The sequence below is a fragment of the Archocentrus centrarchus genome, chromosome 1, assembly GCF_007364275.1.
Source record: "Archocentrus centrarchus isolate MPI-CPG fArcCen1 chromosome 1, fArcCen1, whole genome shotgun sequence".
Taxonomy (NCBI): Eukaryota; Metazoa; Chordata; class Actinopteri; order Cichliformes; family Cichlidae; genus Archocentrus; species Archocentrus centrarchus.
Window position 1 is genome coordinate 23,685,394 of NC_044346.1, and position 20,256 is coordinate 23,705,649.

General features: G+C 40.8%; 1 protein-coding gene across 1 annotated transcript in view; it reads left to right on the forward strand.

Moving 5' to 3' along the window:
- The window catches only part of mast1a (microtubule associated serine/threonine kinase 1a), a 91,525-nt gene extending 72,461 nt beyond the window's left edge, over window positions 1-19,064 (forward strand). The window contains exons 13-27 of the mRNA XM_030730965.1: window positions 8-216; window positions 975-1,113; window positions 1,961-2,093; window positions 3,137-3,302; window positions 3,591-3,692; window positions 4,097-4,219; window positions 4,352-4,461; window positions 9,991-10,154; window positions 11,898-12,142; window positions 12,354-12,611; window positions 12,708-12,940; window positions 13,321-13,443; window positions 13,571-13,707; window positions 14,385-14,572; window positions 14,659-19,064. Coding sequence (XP_030586825.1) covers window positions 8-216; window positions 975-1,113; window positions 1,961-2,093; window positions 3,137-3,302; window positions 3,591-3,692; window positions 4,097-4,219; window positions 4,352-4,461; window positions 9,991-10,154; window positions 11,898-12,142; window positions 12,354-12,611; window positions 12,708-12,940; window positions 13,321-13,443; window positions 13,571-13,707; window positions 14,385-14,572; window positions 14,659-16,355 — 4,027 coding nt within the window. The 3' untranslated portion in view covers window positions 16,356-19,064. The remainder of the gene's footprint in view (window positions 1-7; window positions 217-974; window positions 1,114-1,960; window positions 2,094-3,136; window positions 3,303-3,590; window positions 3,693-4,096; window positions 4,220-4,351; window positions 4,462-9,990; window positions 10,155-11,897; window positions 12,143-12,353; window positions 12,612-12,707; window positions 12,941-13,320; window positions 13,444-13,570; window positions 13,708-14,384; window positions 14,573-14,658) is intronic.
- The last annotated feature ends 1,192 nt before the right edge of the window (window positions 19,065-20,256 follow it).

Genomic DNA, 20,256 nt, shown 5'->3' on the forward strand with positions numbered 1-20,256 from the left:
GTTGCAGCGCCGTCTACCTGGTGCGCCACAGGGAGACACGTCAGCGTTTTGCCATGAAGAAAATCAACAAGCAGAACCTGATACTGAGGAACCAGATCCAGCAGGCGTTTGTGGAGAGGGACATCCTCACATTTGCGGAGAACCCCTTCGTTGTCTCCATGTTTTGCTCCTTCGAAACGCGGCGGCACCTCTGCATGGTCATGGAGTATGTTGAAGGTAAGGGAGTCGGGAGTGGTTTGCACTAGAGATGAATTCAAATTGAAAAGATGATATGAAGCTACTCCAAACAAGTGCCTTGAGTTTGTTTTTTTTGGTATTTAAAGAAACGTTTGGTCGAGATTGTGCCTTGTGTGTAAAATGCATTTCCTCCCTGAATTTCACATCTGTAGAATAAACTTCAACACATCAGGACGCACCTTTAACGATTTCTCTCTGGGTGCTGCAGCCCTGACCTTTTTGGTTTAACTATATTTTTAATTTAAGTTTAATTCAATTCCTGGACTGACTTATTAAAATTGTGAATAAAAATGCCATCTGAGCCTCCTGCTCCTAAACCACAGGTGAAGTAAACATGGAAACTTCACTGGCTCACTGCTCGAGCCCTACTCTGCTTCCTTTTTATTTGAGCTGAATTTTATTATTTTGGCTAAGATTGCGATTATTTCACAGACACACTGAGCTGTCAAGGGTAGATGTGAAGTTATGACTCATGTATGATGGCAGTGCCAAACATGAATGGCAAAAAATTAATTAAAGGCCAAAAAAAAATATTAGAAACATAAAAAGCAAATATTCTTGTTCATTCAGACAGGTTTTAGTAATAAAAATGAGTCACAGTTAATGATTTTGTTCTCTGTAATCAAAACATGAAAATGTGTGTTCTGCAGACTTTCTGTGGTCCGGCACCATTTGTTTGAACATTTTAACACTACAGAATCACATTAACACTAACTGGAGGGTTTATGTGATCTCAGGTGGAGACTGTGCCACTTTGTTGAAGAACATTGGGGCTTTGCCTGTCGAGCTCGCAAGGATGTACTTTGCTGAAACTGTATTAGCCCTGGAGTATCTGCACAACTATGGAATTGTCCACAGAGACCTCAAACCTGACAAGTGAGTGTTTAAAGTTTATATTCACAGTTGGTGTAATGATTATACACACAATAGCCACTTAATTACAGTTGTTCACATATCTTTAGTCAATCCTATGGCAGCAACTCAATGCTTTTAGGAATCTAGACATTCACTTGGTGAAAATGTTGTGGCTAGCACTGTTGCCTCATAGCAAGAAGGCCCTGGGTTTGATTCCACCTGGTGGCTGGGGCAGTTCTGCACATTCTCACTGTGCTTGTGTGGGTTCTTTCCAAGTACTCCAGCTTCCTTCCTCAATCCAAAGACATGCAGGGGGTTAGGTTCTTTGGCAATTCTTAATTTGCCATAGGTTTGAATGTGGGCTTGAATGGGTATCTGGCTCTCTGTGTTAGCCTTATGCTAGACTGGCGACCTGTCCAGGGCGTACCCAGCCTTTTACCCAATGACAGATGGGAAAGATCCAGCCCCCCCCATGACCCTGAATTGGATAAGTGGATGGATGGATGGATGGATGGATGGAACAAGGCAAAATTGCGAAAAACAAAACTCCTCCATCAGTCAGTGTCCTTTAACAAACAGCCTTTGATAAACCAAATGTACATTGCCTTCCATACACAGTTCACCATGCAATCCACAAATGCAGGTCAATGCTCTGTCATGCAAAGAAGAAGCCATGTGTGAGCATCATCCAGAAACACTGCTGTTTTCACTGGGCCAAAGATCATTTAAAATGGCCTGCTATATCAGAGGTGTATTTACAGTTAGCTCTGCAGCACCAAAAATATCTCTTTACATTCAGTATATAAAGACTTAATTGCCATTTGCCAGAATTTGAATTGTTGAATGCCTCTTTCCTCTCTCCTTGTAGTCTCCTGATCACCTCCATGGGCCACATTAAACTCACTGACTTTGGCTTGTCGAAGATGGGTCTAATGAGCCTCACCACCAACCTGTATGAAGGACACATTGAGAAAGATGCCAGGGAGTTTCTGGACAAGCAGGTATGGTACCTGTGACTTTATAAGTGGACATGAAATGCAGTATTTTAATGTCACATGATAAAAACAAAAAACATTTTTATATTTTAATTAGTAACTTTATGAATAAGGTTTGTGTGCAATTAAAGGGTAATTAGCTGACTGCTATTTAAAAAAAAATCCTTTTTCCAACCACGCGTGCAAACCTGCTAAGTCATCCAGCAAAATCAATATCATCTGAAAAGAGGCCCCATTACAATGCTTCCTGTTTAGTCTGAATTACTGAATCATTAATGCCCTCCATCTCCATCACAATTCTGTTTTGCGATTACAGTAATTGTTTATACTCTGAATTAAACCAGTCATGAGCAGTCAGATTGGGCCGTGTGTCCTTTTCATCCTCTCGGTAGAAGCAAGCATCTGTTTGTCTGCCAGTAATCAGCTCACATCTGCAGAAAACAGGCTGCAGCTTTTTGGTGGAGATTATGATGAGGAGAGAGTTTCTCAGTCAGTCGGTAATGATGTCTGTGTCAAACAGCAGGCACATGTGTATCAATCAACATGCTAACAAAAATACATACAGTACACACATTTTATATTCATGAGCAGAACATGGGAAATAAACATTTCCCTTTTACTATAAAAGGGCTGTCTCCTGATGTCTCTGATAATGATTATTCTAATGTTATAAGGAAAGTAATAACTTTTAATTTTTGTATTAAAAATAAAGTTTAAAAATTTCAGCAACACTTTATTTTATTTTAGAAACAAGTTTCAACTTGTCTGGATTTCTCCATAATCCTTGCTTTGGATAGTTCTCACTGTTTTAGATATCACCCAGTAATTCTGCACTGGTTGTTTATGTGGAGAAGGTTTATGGGAGTTCCCTTTTAATGCTTAAATCCTTTTAAGGTATTGTAATGTTTTTAGCGAGACAAACAAAGCTCGTTCTGCCTCAGATGGCAAAGATTTCCGGACAGAAATTTCAAGTCTTTTTCCCTCTTTCTCTGCCTTTTCTTTCTTTCTCTGCTACCATTCCTCCACATTGTCCCTATCATTGCTCACAGGTCTGTGGTACTCCAGAGTACATCGCTCCAGAAGTGATTCTCCGTCAAGGATACGGGAAGCCAGTGGATTGGTGGGCCATGGGGATCATCCTCTATGAATTCTTGGTGGGTTGTGTGCCCTTCTTTGGAGACACTCCTGAGGAGCTGTTTGGACAGGTCATCACCGGTGAGAGTTTATGCTACTATTATGTTTTAAAGGCCCGCTCAAACTGCATATTAAAAAAATTAAAAGTGGTTCACTGTAAGTGTGCTAAGACTTTAAGACTACCTCAAAGGTTAGAAACCAAAAATCATATGCATTACTAAATGTTTCTTTATTCTTTATTCAGACCATAAGATTTTGAATACTTCTCCAGAAACTTTAAGTATTGAGGGACTTTTTTGCAGTAGAGTCAGGCATTTTCTTTCTCATTATTCTGACCTTTGTACCTTCTGTCTCTTGGGCCTCTGGTAGACGACATTGTTTGGCCAGATGGCGACGAGGCCTTGCCTGCAGATGCCCAGTCCCTCATCTCTGCCCTGTTACAGACCAACCCTCTTGTGAGGCTTGGTACAGGTACTGGTTTTCTCTTTTACTTGTTAGCAGATCTAAAATAAGCAAAATAACATGGAGCTAAAGGCAGCAGTTAGCTTAGCTCAAAGATAGATAAAGTTCACCTAAAAACAAGTTGTGATTTTAAGAGAGAGTAATAATTCTTCACTTTTTGACACAAACAGGAAAGCTGTTTTCCCCGTGTCCACCTATAAAGTTCTGGCATGTTTTGCAAAATAATAAAGTGTTGAGGCATTTATATAATGCATTAAAAATGCAATCATTAAGTCACCTGATCATATCCACTTGGCATTCTGCAAAAAATAAATAAATATATATATATATATATATATATATATATATATATATATATATATATATATATGGATGAGGGTAACAAATAATGTTGTTTGTACCCCCAACCCCAGGGGGAGCGTTTGAGGTAAAGCAGCACTCCTTCTTCAGTGAGCTTGACTGGAACAGTTTGCTGAGACAGAAGGCAGAGTTCATCCCTCACCTGGAGTCAGAGGAGGACACGAGCTACTTTGATAGTACGTATGTCTGGATAAATGTGCAGTTACATTAATATTAGGTTTATGGGTTGTATAAGGATGTTCTGACACAACCCCAGCTGGAAAATTACATTTTATCTTCTCTTCCCCTCTCTCTCTCGTGTCTGCCAGCTCGCTCTGATCGTTATCACCACATCAATACGTATGACGAGGATGACACCAATGACGATGAGCCGGTGGAGATCAGACAGTTCTCATCCTGCTCTCCTCGCTTCAGCAAGGTCTGACTTTGCCTCTCACCTCTTTTATCTCTCTCATAGTCACTTTTACTTTTTTCTTCACACTTTCACATTTTGCCGCACAGACATTTATCAGGTTTAGATAAGAGAGGAGTCGAGATTTTTAGATAAAAGTAGATCATCCTGTACATAGTGTAGCACCTGGAGGTGGGATCCGGGTCTCATGCCTTGCTCTAATAAGTCTAACTGGACTTATAACATTCATCCCTGCTGCTCTTTTCTATTTCTATTCTAAGCCAGTCAGGGCCCTCCACCTGCCATTGTTCTAATTCCCCACAATGCATTTTTTGCTGTGCCTATCTACAAATGTGTTATGATCGAGACATCTTTTAGCTGTATTTGTTTTCACATTCACACTTTTCCTCTGGCTCCTCTTATTTCTGATCTGTGACTCCCTCTTCTGTCACATTTTTTTCTCTCAGGTGGGATTTTCTCACCTCACGGTGTATTTTCTTATCTCTTTGTCTAACTCACTCTGTTTTCCCTCCATCTGGCCCATTCACTTCTGTTTGGAAATGGAAAGTACCTCGTTAAGAGGCCAATTTCAGTTAAATTTTATATAAAATTAAAGTTACAGTTGCACAGCTGTTGAGTGGGTTTTCTCAGGTACTGCAGGTGAACAGAGACATCTGCCAAACACACTGAAATAATGAGAGCTACGGTGAATGCATATGAATTTGACTTTTTTAATTTATTACTGTGGAGATATAATTATTAATGATGATATTTAATCATCAACTGAAGTAACTTGCTAAGCCAAAGTCTGCTGGTTTGAGCTTCTTTGAATGAAGACTGGCTGCTTCTCTCTTAGTGGTGTAACTGTAAAAATAAAATTTTTGACATTTGGAGTGACAGATAAAACATTTTTTTATCATTATTACTGACTGCAATTCTGAATGCAAACCTTAGACCAGCACACGTATAAACTAGGTTCTGCAATGCATGAATGTGGTTGTATTCATTAATTTTTCTTGTGTGTGCTATAGCAGAGACTCCATCATTTGTCACCTCACACATCAACATTCCCTTTTTTTGGGACACATGTCCCAGTAAAATCTCAGGTTTGAATTTTAACAAGCGCTTATATTTAGCAGTGGATTAATTTAGAAGCTGTGCTGCATTCTGCTGGCATGTACAGACATGTAGTGTGTACGCTGTGCAAATTATTGCCACAGTGAGCAGCCAGCAATCCATAGATCAGCAATCTGCCTAAAACAAGAATAAAAATGAACGTATGACAACGCAGACTTACTGTAAGTCATTGTAATAGTGAGTTTAGCCAGTTTATATAGTTTATATAGCACAATGTGTTCCACAGAATGTGTAATTGAAGCAACAGCTGGTTGTAGCACAGTAGAGCTTTATGTCCAGTTATGCCTCTGACCTCATGTAACCTTATTTCCTCTGTCTTACCTTATTTATTTGAACAGTATTTGAGCAGGAGCACTTCCTGTTTTTTTTTGTCCCAGGTGCTCTTTGGATGGAATACATTCAAGCTTAAAAAGCTTTTAAATAACATTAAACATGCCTTTATTCCAACACCTATTCTTTTCGTTCTTTAATATTTAGGCTTGCCTTATTTATTATTTGGTTTTGGTTTATTGTTAAGACATACAGTCTTGAGTCACTTCTCATTTCTTTACATTTTGTTTGGAAAATGACAAAGAATGTAGGTGCAGGAATTTGTTGAAATGTACAAACATAAATGGAAATGCAGTACAAAAGGCAAAAACAGAGTTTGTACAATTCTAACAAGCATGAAAGACAATATTTGGAATATTCAGGAATAGTTCTCCAGGCTCAAAGCTCTTCTTTGGATGTCGGCTGCCTTTTGTTCTGTTCTTTTTCAAAATGATGCCACACTGCTTCAATAATGTTGAGGTCCGGGCTCTGGGGAGGCCAATCCATGACTGATAGTGTTTCATTGTGTGTTTTTCTATCCAGGTATGCTTTTACTGCATTGGCAGTGTGTTTGGGACTATTGTTATACAAAAAAAAAAAAAAAAGAGGCTGTTGCCAATTCAATGCCTGCCAGATGGTATTGCACTGATGGATCAAAATCTAATGGTAATTTTCTGTATGTGTTCATAATTCCATCAATTTTGGCAAGATCCCCAATAACCACTGGCTGAAATGCAGCCCCAAACCATGGCTGTAGACACTTACTGCTGTACCTCTCTTCTGACCGCTTCCATGCATGATTTGAACCAAAAAGTTCTCATTTCCAATCCACTGTAATTTGGCATACCTCAGCCTTTATTCACTGTTTCCCTTCCTTAAGAATGGCTTCTTAACAGCCACCCTTCTACTGAGACCATTTCTGATGAGGCTTCAGTGAACTGTAGATGGATTAGCTGAAGGGCCAGATGCACCTCTCAGATCCCGTCTTTGCTGGATAATTTTTTTTCCCTCTTTCTTAAGAACATGACTTACTCATTAGTGTTCATCTGCTTCAGCTGTTGGTGCAAAAATGCTGTTTTATGCCTGTCAAACTGCTTTATTTTTGTCATTTTTCAGATTCAGCTAAAGAAATGGGAACAATGATATGATAGTAACAAAGTGCCTGAAGGTGCAACTTAAAAGTGATACTTGGCTAAATTGTCTGTTATGTGTGGACACAACTCTGGTACATCCATTGAGCTAGGTGTCTTTTTACCATACCATACCATACCATCTTTATTTATAAAGCACTTTAAAACAACCACAGCTGACACAAAGTGCTGTACATTAAAACACAAATAAATTGTGTGTAAATTTTTATATTTGAATGATTCATAGCTCAGTGTTAAGTGACCTTGGGAACTGTTGCTCAAGACCACTTTAAAAATTACAAGAAGGTCTGGCTGCTTGGAAGCAAAAATTAAAGAAGGGAGAGGGTTTGTGCAGTACTGTATTGTCTTGAACCTCTTGAACTACTAACAAAGAAAGATGAAACTAGATGATAAAACAGAAGGAGCTGCTGAAAATGACTCCTGCACAGGCGAGATAATTAACCCCCCGAAGGGTTCACAACAAATAATCACACTCCCCCCAAAAAAAAAACAAAACAGATGTCACTTCAGTAATCACCCAAAGCATAAAACAGGCTTTTCCTAAATGTGTTTTTTGGATAAAATTGTATTATATTTTAAAGCATTTCACAAATGAAGCATTGTAAGAAATTAAGAAATTGTTTCTGGCTGTTAACATTGTTTTTCCTCCTGAGGAGGTAGCTCTGTCTTCAGCTGATACTTGTTTCCATGGTGCACTGTAGAATATTCTTTAGGCTTTCCTTAACACAGCTCATGTTCTTGTCCTCCCCCACACAGCTTAGCTTTCCTGTGTTACTCTGCAGATAATAAAGGCCTTACAGTTTAATTGTGCAGATGTTAATGCTCACGTGAATGCACGGAGAAAACATGCATGTTGAGTTGTTCTGTTTTTTTTTTTTAAGTGCCCGGTATGATGCTGGGAGTCTCTTTACAGTAGTATAGAGGTTCATAACCAAGAAGGGTTTCCGCTTCAATAATTAATTTTAAAAAAAGTGTGTAAAAATATGTATTAATCCATCGTGAGTTCAAGGAAATTGTGTCTCCTTCCAGTCTCGAAACTGGGATCTTTTGTGTGTTAGGCAAATGTGTTAACTACAATTTTTTAAAGGTGCATAATTTCACCATGATTAAACCCAATTGTATATTTAATACAGTAATCGTTTGCTATGATTGCATAATTTCCACAGGCTCGTTTCAAAGCAAACTGGTTAATAAATTCCAGATGGATACTTTCTCCAATCAGTATTAAATCTTGCTCACAGATAAGAGATATCTGTAAAAGCCAAGGTGGAAATTTGTGTTTTTGAATTGAAGCTGCCAATAGCCAAAATATAGTGAGAATTACAACTGCCAGAATGTATGAAAATGTAACTGATAATGGTCTCATCAGATTTTAAAGGTATTTCGACCAGACTTTGACACCAAAGCTTTGAAAATCAGTTGGAGGCTTCCTAAGGAGGCATCAATGCATGTTTTAAAGGCTGAGACCTAGAGGAATTTAAAAGAGTCAAATCTTTTTTTTTTAATAGTCTGCACACATTCTGAGCTGACGGACTACATTGAAAGCTAAAGCATAGGCCAAGATACTCCTTTAAAAATTCCTCTACAGATTTGGCATTGCAGACTCACGATGTACAGTTTTTATCTTTTTCCCTTTGTCACAATGTCCCTACATTACTGAAAATGCAGTGCAAGCCCTGACAGTATGTTTGGAGATTCAGGTGTGTTCTCAATGTAGAACTCAATGTAGCCTCAAGCAGAGATTACAAGTAAGCTACAGACGTTTGGTGAATATATGCTTCTGGCTCTGTCTGGAGCCTTTATGCAACTTTTATACGCATGCGGTCGAGTAAAAAGGCGATGTGCAAAACTGGTGAAATTTCCTTTTAAGGAATCTGACATCTTCCCCACTGGTCAGAAAAAAAACAGGGTTTTGCAAGATGAGGTTTGAGTGAGCAGTTTAGCTGTGGCTCAGATGGTATCAATCAAGGTGGTTGTCTATCAATCAGAAGGTCATTGGCTCAGTCCCCAGCACCTCCTGTCCAGGTTTCAAAGTATCCTTGGGCAAGATACTGATACTGAACACTGAGTTGCCCCCAGTGTGTGTGTGTGTGTGTGTGTGTGTGTGTGTGTGTGTGTGTGTGTGTGAGAGAGAGAGACAGAGAGAGAGAGAGAGAGTGTTAGATAAAAGTGCCTAGGTATAAATGAAAGCTCTGTGAGAATGTGTGTGTGTTTGGGTGAATGAGACTTGCAGTAGAAAATGCTTCGAGTGTTCAAATTGAGAAGAAAGGCACTACATAAGTATCAGTCTATTTATTTTTATTTTATTTTTTATGCCAGGTTGCTACCAGAAACCATACATACAAGTGTGAATGTGGCTCAAAGCTGCATCGTTTCTAATGGCCAGCAACTCCTCTGAATGCAAACTGAAGTCTGATCCTATAGTTGTCTATAGGAAAATGACCCATCAGCTCCCTTAATCTATAATCTCAGTAAATGCCTTCCTGATGAGATTATGGTCTCGACCATAAGTATCCAGCCATATTGAATAAAACATGGTGTTCATTTTGTAAATTAGAGTCCCAATCAGAGTAAAACAAAGCAGTATGTGATTTAGGCTGGTCAACGTTGTGAAGTTGCTACCATACTGTATGAGTGCACGTTGTCCCTGGTTTCAGGAAAAACAGCGATGGTGACATCCAAACCGTCATCACTTCACAAACCTTTGGTTGATATCATTGTGGCTGCTTCAGTCATTTCTCTACAGTCTATGCCAAAAACACTATATCTACATCTTAAATGACCTGTAAAAATCATAATATCATATATTTGTTTTATTGCAAATAAAGGCATGTATTTGAAACAGATTGAGAAAGAGAATGTATATCTGGAACTCCTACTCAAAAGCAGCATTTCTCCTGAGCTATTAATAAAAGCCAACAGACCAAATGCTTATCGATCCGACTATGTCCCGCTGCAGGTGTACAGCAGCATGGAGCATCTTTCTCAGCTGGAGCAGAAAGCTACGAGCTCTGTGTCCCGTCGGGAACACAAGGGCCCACGGGAGGACAAGGTAACAAAGAGAGAGAGCCTGGGCAGCTTCAGCATGAGGGACAAGAGCTGGAGGACTGGATCCCCTGAGATGTGAGTGGTGGGCAGCATTGAATAAGAGCTTTTTTTAAAGGCATGTAGGTATGACACAGTGAAGAGGGGTGTCCTTTACACCTAAGTGAGATACATGTACGAGGATGTTCAGAAGGTGATTCCCTGAAGGTTTGGCAGCTTCAGTGTCTCTTATTTCAGTTTGTCTGGAGTTTTATTCTTGTCTCAATGACATCAATTCTGACACTCGTTGTATAAAAAGATCTTTGTATGAGAATTTGCACTCTGTGTGAGTCAAAAAAAAAAAGAAACCATCAGATCCATGCTGTGGAAAGTCTGAAGTAAGGGGGGTGGAGCTGTTTAACAGATTCATTAGTTTTTATTCCATTTCGTTAGTTTGAATACAGGTGGTTCAGTAATACTTACTCTCATTTTTGAAGCTGTTTCAGTTCCTAACAGACACAGCTTATTAGTTCTTCATCTGTTACAGGAAACGCCTGCCTCAATCTTAATATTGAATATTAAAGACCTCTAATTAGCTTGCATCAATCATTTTTGTTTGTAGCTCGCGTAAATGAAAAATTTGCTCTCATTGTGAGATTTAATTTATTCATATGGAGGTTTGCATACACCAGAAACAGATTTCCATTATTTCTCATATCTCCATTTCACCTCAGACTATTTGTCAGGATTGAAATCACTTTATGTTCAAGTGTGAAATAAAATAATTCATTGATTCTGCCTCCATAAAAGAGAAGAATCAAGGTTCATTTTTTATTATCTTACATATATTTTCTCCTCTTCCATACCATATGGACATTATTTGTTTCATCTCTCTCTGAATAAGAGTTATTTTTGCCTACAGCTCATTATTTAATTATGATGTAATTAGAGAAACAAAATGTACTGTCTGATTCATTCCCTCTTTCTCTGCTAAAAGTCGCTGGTATTTAATTAATTCCCATTGCACAGTCAAATGCAAAGTGATCGCAAACTTTTTGTCATATTCCTAAAATTCTTTTTCTCAGAATACTGACATTCCCAGCAGCCTGAGCTGAATTTTGTGTAAAATGGTCATTAACAAATATTATCATGCTGACACTAAGATGGAGAACATAGTAAATATTACACAATGCCAGTCAAATATATAGACACACTCATAGTGGAGTATTTACTTATTTTTTGATTATTTTAAACATTTTATAGTAACAATAAATAATAAAAGCATCAACATCAACTGAATTCTTGGGTGACCTACAATAAGAAGTTGAGCTTTCTTCACCATAGTGAACCAGGGAACTGGAAGCTGTACAGTACCAGATATGTGTATTTTGGTATTTTAAGGAATTTATGTGTTTCCAAAGTACTTGGTACTAGGTTTTTATTAACCTTGTCTCGGACAATGAGAAACATCCATGCCCTCAGGTGTACTACTAGAAACTCTTAACCTGCTCAACAAAACAAGTGAAAAGTTACCCAAAAACACACTCAGGTATAAGCACACAGCTCACTCAATAAAGAAAATGGCACTCTGGCTCTCCTCGCTCGATGCTTAAATATTCCTTAGCCTAATCAATGAGTCAAATCAGCTGCAAAGAGAGGTACCTAAAGCAGGGGAGGATAAGCAAAACACATCCACACGGGTAAGCCTGCTAGGGCTGTAACGGTTACTGTTACAAGTACACATCGTCAGACAGTCACTTGCATGGTTGCAGACTCTTAGTCATGTTGGATTGGAGAAAAAACAATTTGATGACATTCTGTTCCTGCATCCTTCCCTTACAGGAAGCGCCTGTCTTGTTCGGAGTCCCTTTACATGGAAGGAGATGCGAGCCCTCCTCTTGGTGCTCGCCGACGCTTCTCAGCTCTGATGGATACGCATCGTTTTGCCTCACCTCTAGAAGGAGAGTCAGAGTTCCTGTCCCGCCAGAACTACATGAAGGTCCGTGGCACCTCGCTGGATGGGACCACTGTCCCCTCACCGAGCCTTCTGGAGCAAAGGAGCAGTCTGAAGGAGATCAATGGCGCAGGTGTGAGCAGGTGGAAAGAGTTAGTGAAAGGTTTTGAGGAAGAGAGGGAGAAGGAGGGTGATAGAGAATGTGACAAATTTTAAAGCAGACAGAGAAAGCAAACGAAGGCTTGCTTATTAGATTGATACTGTTGAGTCAATGGGCAGCTTTGATTTTTACCATTGTCATTGTCACCAAGAATTAATTTGGACATACCTCTGCGTCCTCTCAGACAAATGCCCAAGACCGGGTGAGACACCGACCATTACCACAGCCATCACCACATTATCCCCGGGTCCTGCAGCAGCCAGCCGTGATGTGATGACTCCTCTGTATGACCCTCTGGGGCCCCGAGCCGCCAATGACTTGGTCCTCCGCAGGGCACGCCACCAGCATTTATCTGGTGAGGGAGAGAAACGAAACTCCAGAGCAGGCAACAAGGTCATTAAGTCAGCATCTGCCACGGCCCTGTCTGTTATCATACCATCAGGTAAGAAGAGCAAGTAAAGTAACAAGTGAAACACTTACTGATACTACTGATACATCACATACTCGTTTCTCCTCTTTACCATATCCTTGCTTTTAGTGGAGCAGCATGGTGGCTTCTCTCCGCTGGCCAGTCCCATGTCTCCCCACTCTTTCTCCTCCAACCCTTCATCACGCGACTCTTCACCCAGCAGAGACTTTTTCCCAGCAGTTAGCGTGCTGCGCTCCCCCATTACCATCCATCGCTCTGGAAAGAAATATGGCTTTACTCTCAGAGCCATCAGAGTCTACATTGGAGACAGTGATATCTACAGTGTACATCACATTGTTTGGGTAAGAAACTTTTAGTGACTTTAGTGATGTATTAATGGTTTAACTGAACTCCACGACCTCACATAAAGAGGGATGGGCTGTGTGTTGATGTGTGAGTGTGCTTTTAAAAGTGAAGTTGCCATTAAACAGGGATCAATAATTTAAAAAAGGGGGATTAAACTAAAGGGAAGCACTTAGAATGCAGAGCAGGATTAGGACAGCGGTAAAGCTGGGCAATAAGGACATAATATCTAACACTCTTCCTGAACATTAAAACCACTTCTCTAATCTTGAAATATAAGTGTTATTCAAAGCATGATCATTCTGTGTTGCTCTGTGAATATTTACATGGAAGTGATTTTCCCCTCCTGTGAACCTGAATATTTTGTGCGTTTTGGCAGCATGTGGAGGACGGTGGCCCCGCCCAGGAAGCTGGCCTTTGTGCTGGTGACCTCATCACTCATGTTAACGGGGAGCCCGTCCACGGTCTGGTCCACACTGAAGTAGTGGAGCTCATCCTCAAGGTCGACAGGCTTATTTATTCTCAGTTGTTCCATGTTGGCAATATAAATAACCAGCTTTCAATTTCAAGAGAAGGCTGTATGTAAATGAGCTTGTCAGTGTGGAAATTATTATTGCTCTTCTGTGCAGAGTGGCAACAAGGTGACAGTGACAACCACACCTTTTGAGAACACCTCCATTAAAGTAGGCCCTGCTCGAAAGGCCAGCTACAAGTGCAAGATGGCCCGGAGAAACAAAAGGACGATGGGCAAAGACAGCCAGGACAAGTAGGAGCGCACACTCCTGCTACACTGCACTTGTACAATGACCCAACGGAACTCTTTCCTCAGTAAAATATTGTTCATTATTATAATGGCTATAGACAAAAGTGGAGTTAGCCTTACATATAATGTAATATACTAACTCAGGTGGTCATGTTTACCACATGCTCTTTTATATCTGTTGTTTTGTCTTATTGATTAGAACAGTTCTGAAGCTGAGATATTATACATTTAAAGTAGCATCTATTCATTCTATTCATTATAATGTACTACAGAAAGTAATCCGCAGATACTGTATAACAAGATCTTGCAAAACAAGTTTTTGACAGTTATTGCCTAAGGTCATAGATATCTTGAATGCAACATTGTGCAGGGATTTTTGTCAAAGCAGCACACCCCGCTGAGTGGTTAGTGAAACAATTACAAGAAAAACATCTGATATGATGAGAATAAAGGAGAATTAGTGCAAAAGTCTGTAGTATTTGGGGGAAATATTTGGCAGTAGTTTAAAATACACAGTATACATACAGGTATGATCTATAGTTAGTACCCATTACTTGCAAAACTGTAAGTGCTGCATTTTAAAACAAAGTTAATAAATACTGTAAATGACTGTCTATTATTTCTTTATCCCATTTAAAACTTTCCTTTATTCTCTATTTATTCTCTTGTCTATCTGGCAGTAAGAAGCGTAGCTCTTTGTTCCGTAAGATCACAAAACAGTCCAACCTTCTGCACACCAGCCGCAGCTTGTCCTCTCTGAATCGCTCTCTGTCATCCAGTGAGAGTCTTCCTGGCTCCCCAACTCACAGCCTTTCTGCACGGTCTCCAACTCAGGGCTACCGCTCCACCCCTGAGTCCTCATATCTGGGTAGGACACTGGAAATAAACAACACACAAGTATATTTTACCTCAAGGGTTCTTGAGAGTTTCACTGATCTTTTCTGCTTTCTTCAGGTGCGTCCTCTCAGAGCAGCTCTGCAGCATCCAGCACTCCAAACTCCCCGGCTCCCTCTCAGCACATGCGGCCCAGCTCCTTGCACGGCCTCTCCCCAAAACTCCACCGCCAGTATCGCTCTGCCCGTTGTAAGTCTGCCGGTAACATTCCCCTGTCCCCGCTTGCCCACACACCCTCCCCCACCCAATCTTCACCTCCACCTTTACCAGGTCACACTGTAGGGAGCTCTAACACAACCCAGTCATTCCCTGCCAAGCTCCACTCTTCCCCACCAGTGGTACGTCCCAGGCCCAAGAGTGCTGAGCCCCCACGATCTCCTCTTCTCAAACGGGTGCAGTCAGCAGAGAAGCTGGGCTCACCTCTAACCCAGTCCAGTTCTACAGGAGGGCTGGGAGGTCCGCTGAGGAAACACAGCCTGGAGGTGCAGCACTCTGAGTACCGCAAGGATGCTTTCCTCTGTGAGCTTGGACTCCAGAGCCTACTGGAGACAGAAGGAGAAAATTTGCCTCCTAATCCTCCCCCTCTTCCCTCATCCTCAACTTCCCCAGAGACTGGTGTGCTGAAGCCAGTGAGGAGACTAGGGAGACAGGAGTCACCACTCAGCAGAGAAACACTTCTGGCTGGAAGGGAGAGGGAAGAGAAAGAGAGAGGTGTGGAGAGGGAGAAAAAGAAGGAGACAGAGGCTGGGACAAGTCAAATCAGAGCAACAGGATTGCAGTCATCCTTAGGAAGAAAACCTCATGCAAGTGAGCTGCCCTTGAACCCTCAAAGCTCCATATTAAATGCAGAAAGCACTAAAGCTACAACCCCTAGCACCCCTACCAAAACAACAGGAGGCTTAGACAGTCACAAGGGGCCTGAGAAGATTGCCCAGAGTAAGGTGGACATATCTCCAAAACAGCTAGACCCCAAGACAGCCAAAATTGTGTTATCTAACAGTAAACATCCACAGGAGCAGCAGCTAGGGGGCAGACCTGAATCAAAGCAGGAAGAAATTAACAAGAGCCGGTTTGGCCTACCTGGTGTTGCTTTCAACAAAAGCTCTGCTTCTGCTCCAGATAAGTCCACCGGCATCAACGCAGCAGTGACAGGAGGTCCTCTGAGCAAAACCTTTAAACCATCAGGAGTGGGAGACAGCCTGAGAAAGGCAGGGGCTGACAGCAGTGACATGAGGACACCAGACCTTGGCTCCAAAAGCCCCAAGCTACCGGCTCGGGTCCTCGCTCCTGTTGTTCCCCCACATGGGCAGCCGCTAACATTGGCCAAAGTGAGGCAAGGACTCGGGGCTGTCAACTGCTACCGGGGATCCCTTGACTGGGAGGACAAATGTCGTCTGGAGGTGGTGGAGGAGCATTCACCCTCTCCTTCTCCCTCCCCGACCGCGGTCACCCCCTCCCTCTGTGGACCTTCCCTCTGTAAGTCAAGGCCTGTCTCCCCTGGCGACAAGACAAGCTTCGTCAGCCAGCTGACTACTGTGGCCAAAAATGTCCTCGGGCCAATCAAACTTGGCTCTCAAGAGGGGGCCAAGAGCAAAGAGCAGCAGTCTAAAGCAGCAGAGGAAAAGCAGGGAGGCACAGTGGGAAAGTCTGACTCTCCAGCTGGAGGTCGAGTGGTTGCTGGGGCTGCAGTGGTGACCCAGAGTCCTGCTGGTTCACCACTAGAGAAAGCAACAGGTAGCAGCCTGCCGAAAATGTGACCTCATGGAGTCCCTAAATGGGACTTAAGTAAAAAGGAAAAAAGAAAAGATGCCTTTTTTGGTAGAACAATGCAACAGAAGACAAGCACTTAAAAACAATGTACATTCCAGTTTCAGAGTATAAAATGTTATTTATTGATTCCAATCACTGACTGAATCTAACTTAAAACCAGGAGTAAAAAATATCTACTGTAAAGGTGCATTAACTGTTGATTTTCTATTATAAATACTTTACTAAGAGGACTCTAAATGTTACGTGAAACACTTTATCAGATGTATATGTGTGGGTCTGTGTGAATGCATGTCACATGGTTTGTACTGTATATGTATAATAAGTACAAGATGGTCAAAAAGTGCTTTACAGATCAAAACATGCTGAATACTGTGAATACCAAATCCAGTCACTCTATTTTGTCTTTCAGCCAGCCCTTTGTTATTGCTTTTTTTTTTTTACTGCTTGTCAGCCAAAGCAGTGAAACAGTCAAATTGTAGTGGATGCATCAAGCAGTTAATAAGTACAAAGATAATTGACCTTATTATTCATCATCAAGCAGTTTACTTTCTCTGAGTTCAATGGTCAGGTCAGACAAAGCCAAAGCAGGCCCTCTGTCAGTGGACGTCACATCGAGCACTGTCTCGCTCTGTCTGTTGCAGGGGATTGTTTGTGTATGTGCGCGCGTGTATTTAGCCACTTTGGGTTTATTTCTGGTGGTTCTTGAAGGCCGCAGAGGAAAGCAAGAACGACAGAGCTTGGCCTCAGCGCTTATCTCCCCTTCGCAGGATGGGCTACCGCAGCCCTTTTCTACCCTCCTTCTCTGGCTGCTGCCACATTCGCAAGCACACACTCACACATAAACGCATTGCCACAGGAAGCAGCCATGTCAGCAGCTGATTTTCATGCATTTAAATCCATACCCCTGAGCTCACATGAATTAGGACACAAGTGTGTTTGTGAGGGAAGTAAGAAGTGTGTGAGCATGTTTGTGTCTGTTCAAAGACTCGGTTGACTCAGCAAGGTCATGGCAGAAATCCGCCTGGAAATGAGCAGTTAGGATACAGTGACAGTTACACTATTTTTTAAGGCAGAAGAAAATCCTTTCCTGCTTGAGTAACAAATCACACTGGCATAGTGAAGGTTTCTTAGGAGACTATAGCATGTTATAAGGCATAGGAAAATGTATTATGCATATATGCAGTGAACCCGTGTGTTGTTTTCAGTCAAATCTGGAAACGCAGGCAGTCATGGATGTAGCATACTATAATCTATTTGTTAAAGGGCTCTATAGCAAAGGTAGGGTTTGTGCATACATGGAATATCACATTGAACCTGTTTTCATTAAACAAGGTTATCTACATTGTAATCAGAATGACTTTGTATTTAGGTACTTAAAAGTTAGCTTGTCCAGACTGATTAATATAATCCTCACATTTTGCTGTGCAGCATACAGATAAAGGTGTCTGTCAGTGATCTCAGCAGGAATGCTGGGAAATGTTCACAGGACACACACACACACACACACACAAAAGCGATGTTCCTCTCTCATTGGTCATAGTCACTTTCTTGTAGTTCATGACTATCCAGTGTACATAATCTTATGCAAATCCTTGTGTGAGAGTAGGTGGCTAAACAGTTTAATCCAGATGTGATTGTTAATTGTCACTTTCTGCCAGTGATGTGATTTATTGTAGTTATTCAAGGTTCTACAGATGTAAAAGGGAAACTGATTCAGCCAACAACAGCATGTAAATCTGACACCAAGGCAAAAGTTCACGGACTGAAATGTACTTTTACCTCCAAGCCTCGAACAAGTGGTTCAGTCTGCACAACATATCTAGCTAAAGTAGGTCTTGGTCATTTCTGACCGGGCGTCCAGTGTACAGTTTGAAGAAGAGCAGCTTGTTGATCTGTGCTGATCTCTGCTATGTTGGCACTCTACAGTCTTTTCACATAACCATTCATGAATATGAAAACATATCCCATTTTTTTTTTTTGTTTGGCACAGTACTCTACTGCCCTCCGGTGGTTAGCATCAATATCAAATATTGGAAATATATTGTGTTGGAATGAGTGTTTAATAGACGGAGTGGAGACCACTGATTTGATGGATGTTGTTAGCCATATGGTTACCAAATATGCATTTATGGTTCTAATGACAAAATATTTGCAGTAATTATAAAATGAACACTTGAAACATTAATTATTATTTTTCCGTTGTGTTCTTAATGTGACTGTTAATTATATCTTTGTGAATAGGGGTTACATTTTTAAATATACTGTCTTATATTGACAGCAAGGAGTCCTTTTATACCCGGATGTAATAAAGGAGTCATCAGGTCATCTCAAATCACCCGATTAAGAAAACAAACTGAAAACGTCTACTGTATCAAATTTCAGGCCATTTCTGATCAGTGGTGTCTATGATACATGTTTTAAAATGTCTTTTTTTTTTCTTTTTTTTTTGTGATTGACAGAGAGAGTAGTAGAAATGCACTTTATTTGAAAGGAGAAAAAAAAAAATCTTGAGTTGATGGTATTGTTCGTAAGTTACTATCCTGTAGACAAATATGGATTCTGCAAATGAACACAAAAGTCTAAGTATAAAAACATTCCACATTTCTCTGTTCACTCAAAGTGTATTTAGTTGTACCACTGGGGCATTTTTGTTTGTGATAGGTGTGATCTAAAAACGCAGACACCTGAAGTGCAGTACGTGGAATAAAATTCAGTTTTTGTTCCGAAACTTACTGAGTCTCATTCTTTTTTGGCTCTAATCTCTATTTCCCCAGCAGCATTTATGAAACCTTATCACAGTAAGCACACCTCTGTCTGCAGTATGCAGGTATTCATAAATAAGCTATTTACACTGCTGTAACTAATAGCAGATTCTTGGCTGTTGTTGTTAATTTTGACTTGAATGGCTTACTTTCTAAATGGGTGTTGCCAGGGGGGAAACATGAAAAATAAAAAAAAGTAGACCTTTTTTTCACTGCATTTAGACTTGTCAAAGACAGGTGTAACTAAACCATTATCAACTGCTTCAGTGCTATAATCACTGGAATAAAACCATAGCTATTAATGTTATTAGTTATTGCTTGGCTTCTCCTGCTGTGAAAAGGTTTGCAAATCTAATTGATTTAAAAATGAAAAGCCCCTCTGATGCCATCAAGGCTATCAAGAATGCAGTTAGCCGCATTTATTTACAAAATAAAACAAATTGCAAGCTTTTTATTTAACTAAAGAAAAACTATGAATGACAGTGGTGGAGAAGATCCCTTAAGTACTGATACAATCCATTTTCTACTCCTTATGGGGTTACATGAGGGCTGGAGCCTTTCCTAGTTGGTACAGAGCAAAAGGAAGGGTACACCTTGGGTAGGTCTTGGCTTAATCAGAGAGACCTTCTTGTTCTGAGGTGACACTGCCAACCACAAGTCAAACACAAGTAAGCCTACCAAGGCTACACTATATTAGTGCTTCGTTTAAAGACATGCACTGAATTTTTTCCCCATAGTAAGGATAAAGTAAATGAAGATCTGTTTGTAATAGGGCTGCATGGTAGTGCAGTGGTTGGCCCTATTGCCTCACAGCAAGAAAGCCCGGGGTTGGACTCCACCGACCAGCTGGGGCCTTTCTGCATGATCTCTCAGGGTACTCTGGGTTCCTCTCACAGTCCAAAGTGAGGTTGACTGGTGATTATAAATTGGCTGTAGGTGTGAAGTGAGTGATTGTCTCTGTGTGATAGACTGGCAACCTGTCCAGGGTGTAATCTGCCTTTTGACCTTGGACAGCTAGAATAGGCTCCAGTCTTCTCTCTCACAACTGTGAATTTGATAGGTGGAAGAAGATGAATGGGTGAATGGTATTTGAAATATTTAAAGGGAAAGTACAAGAAATTAAAAA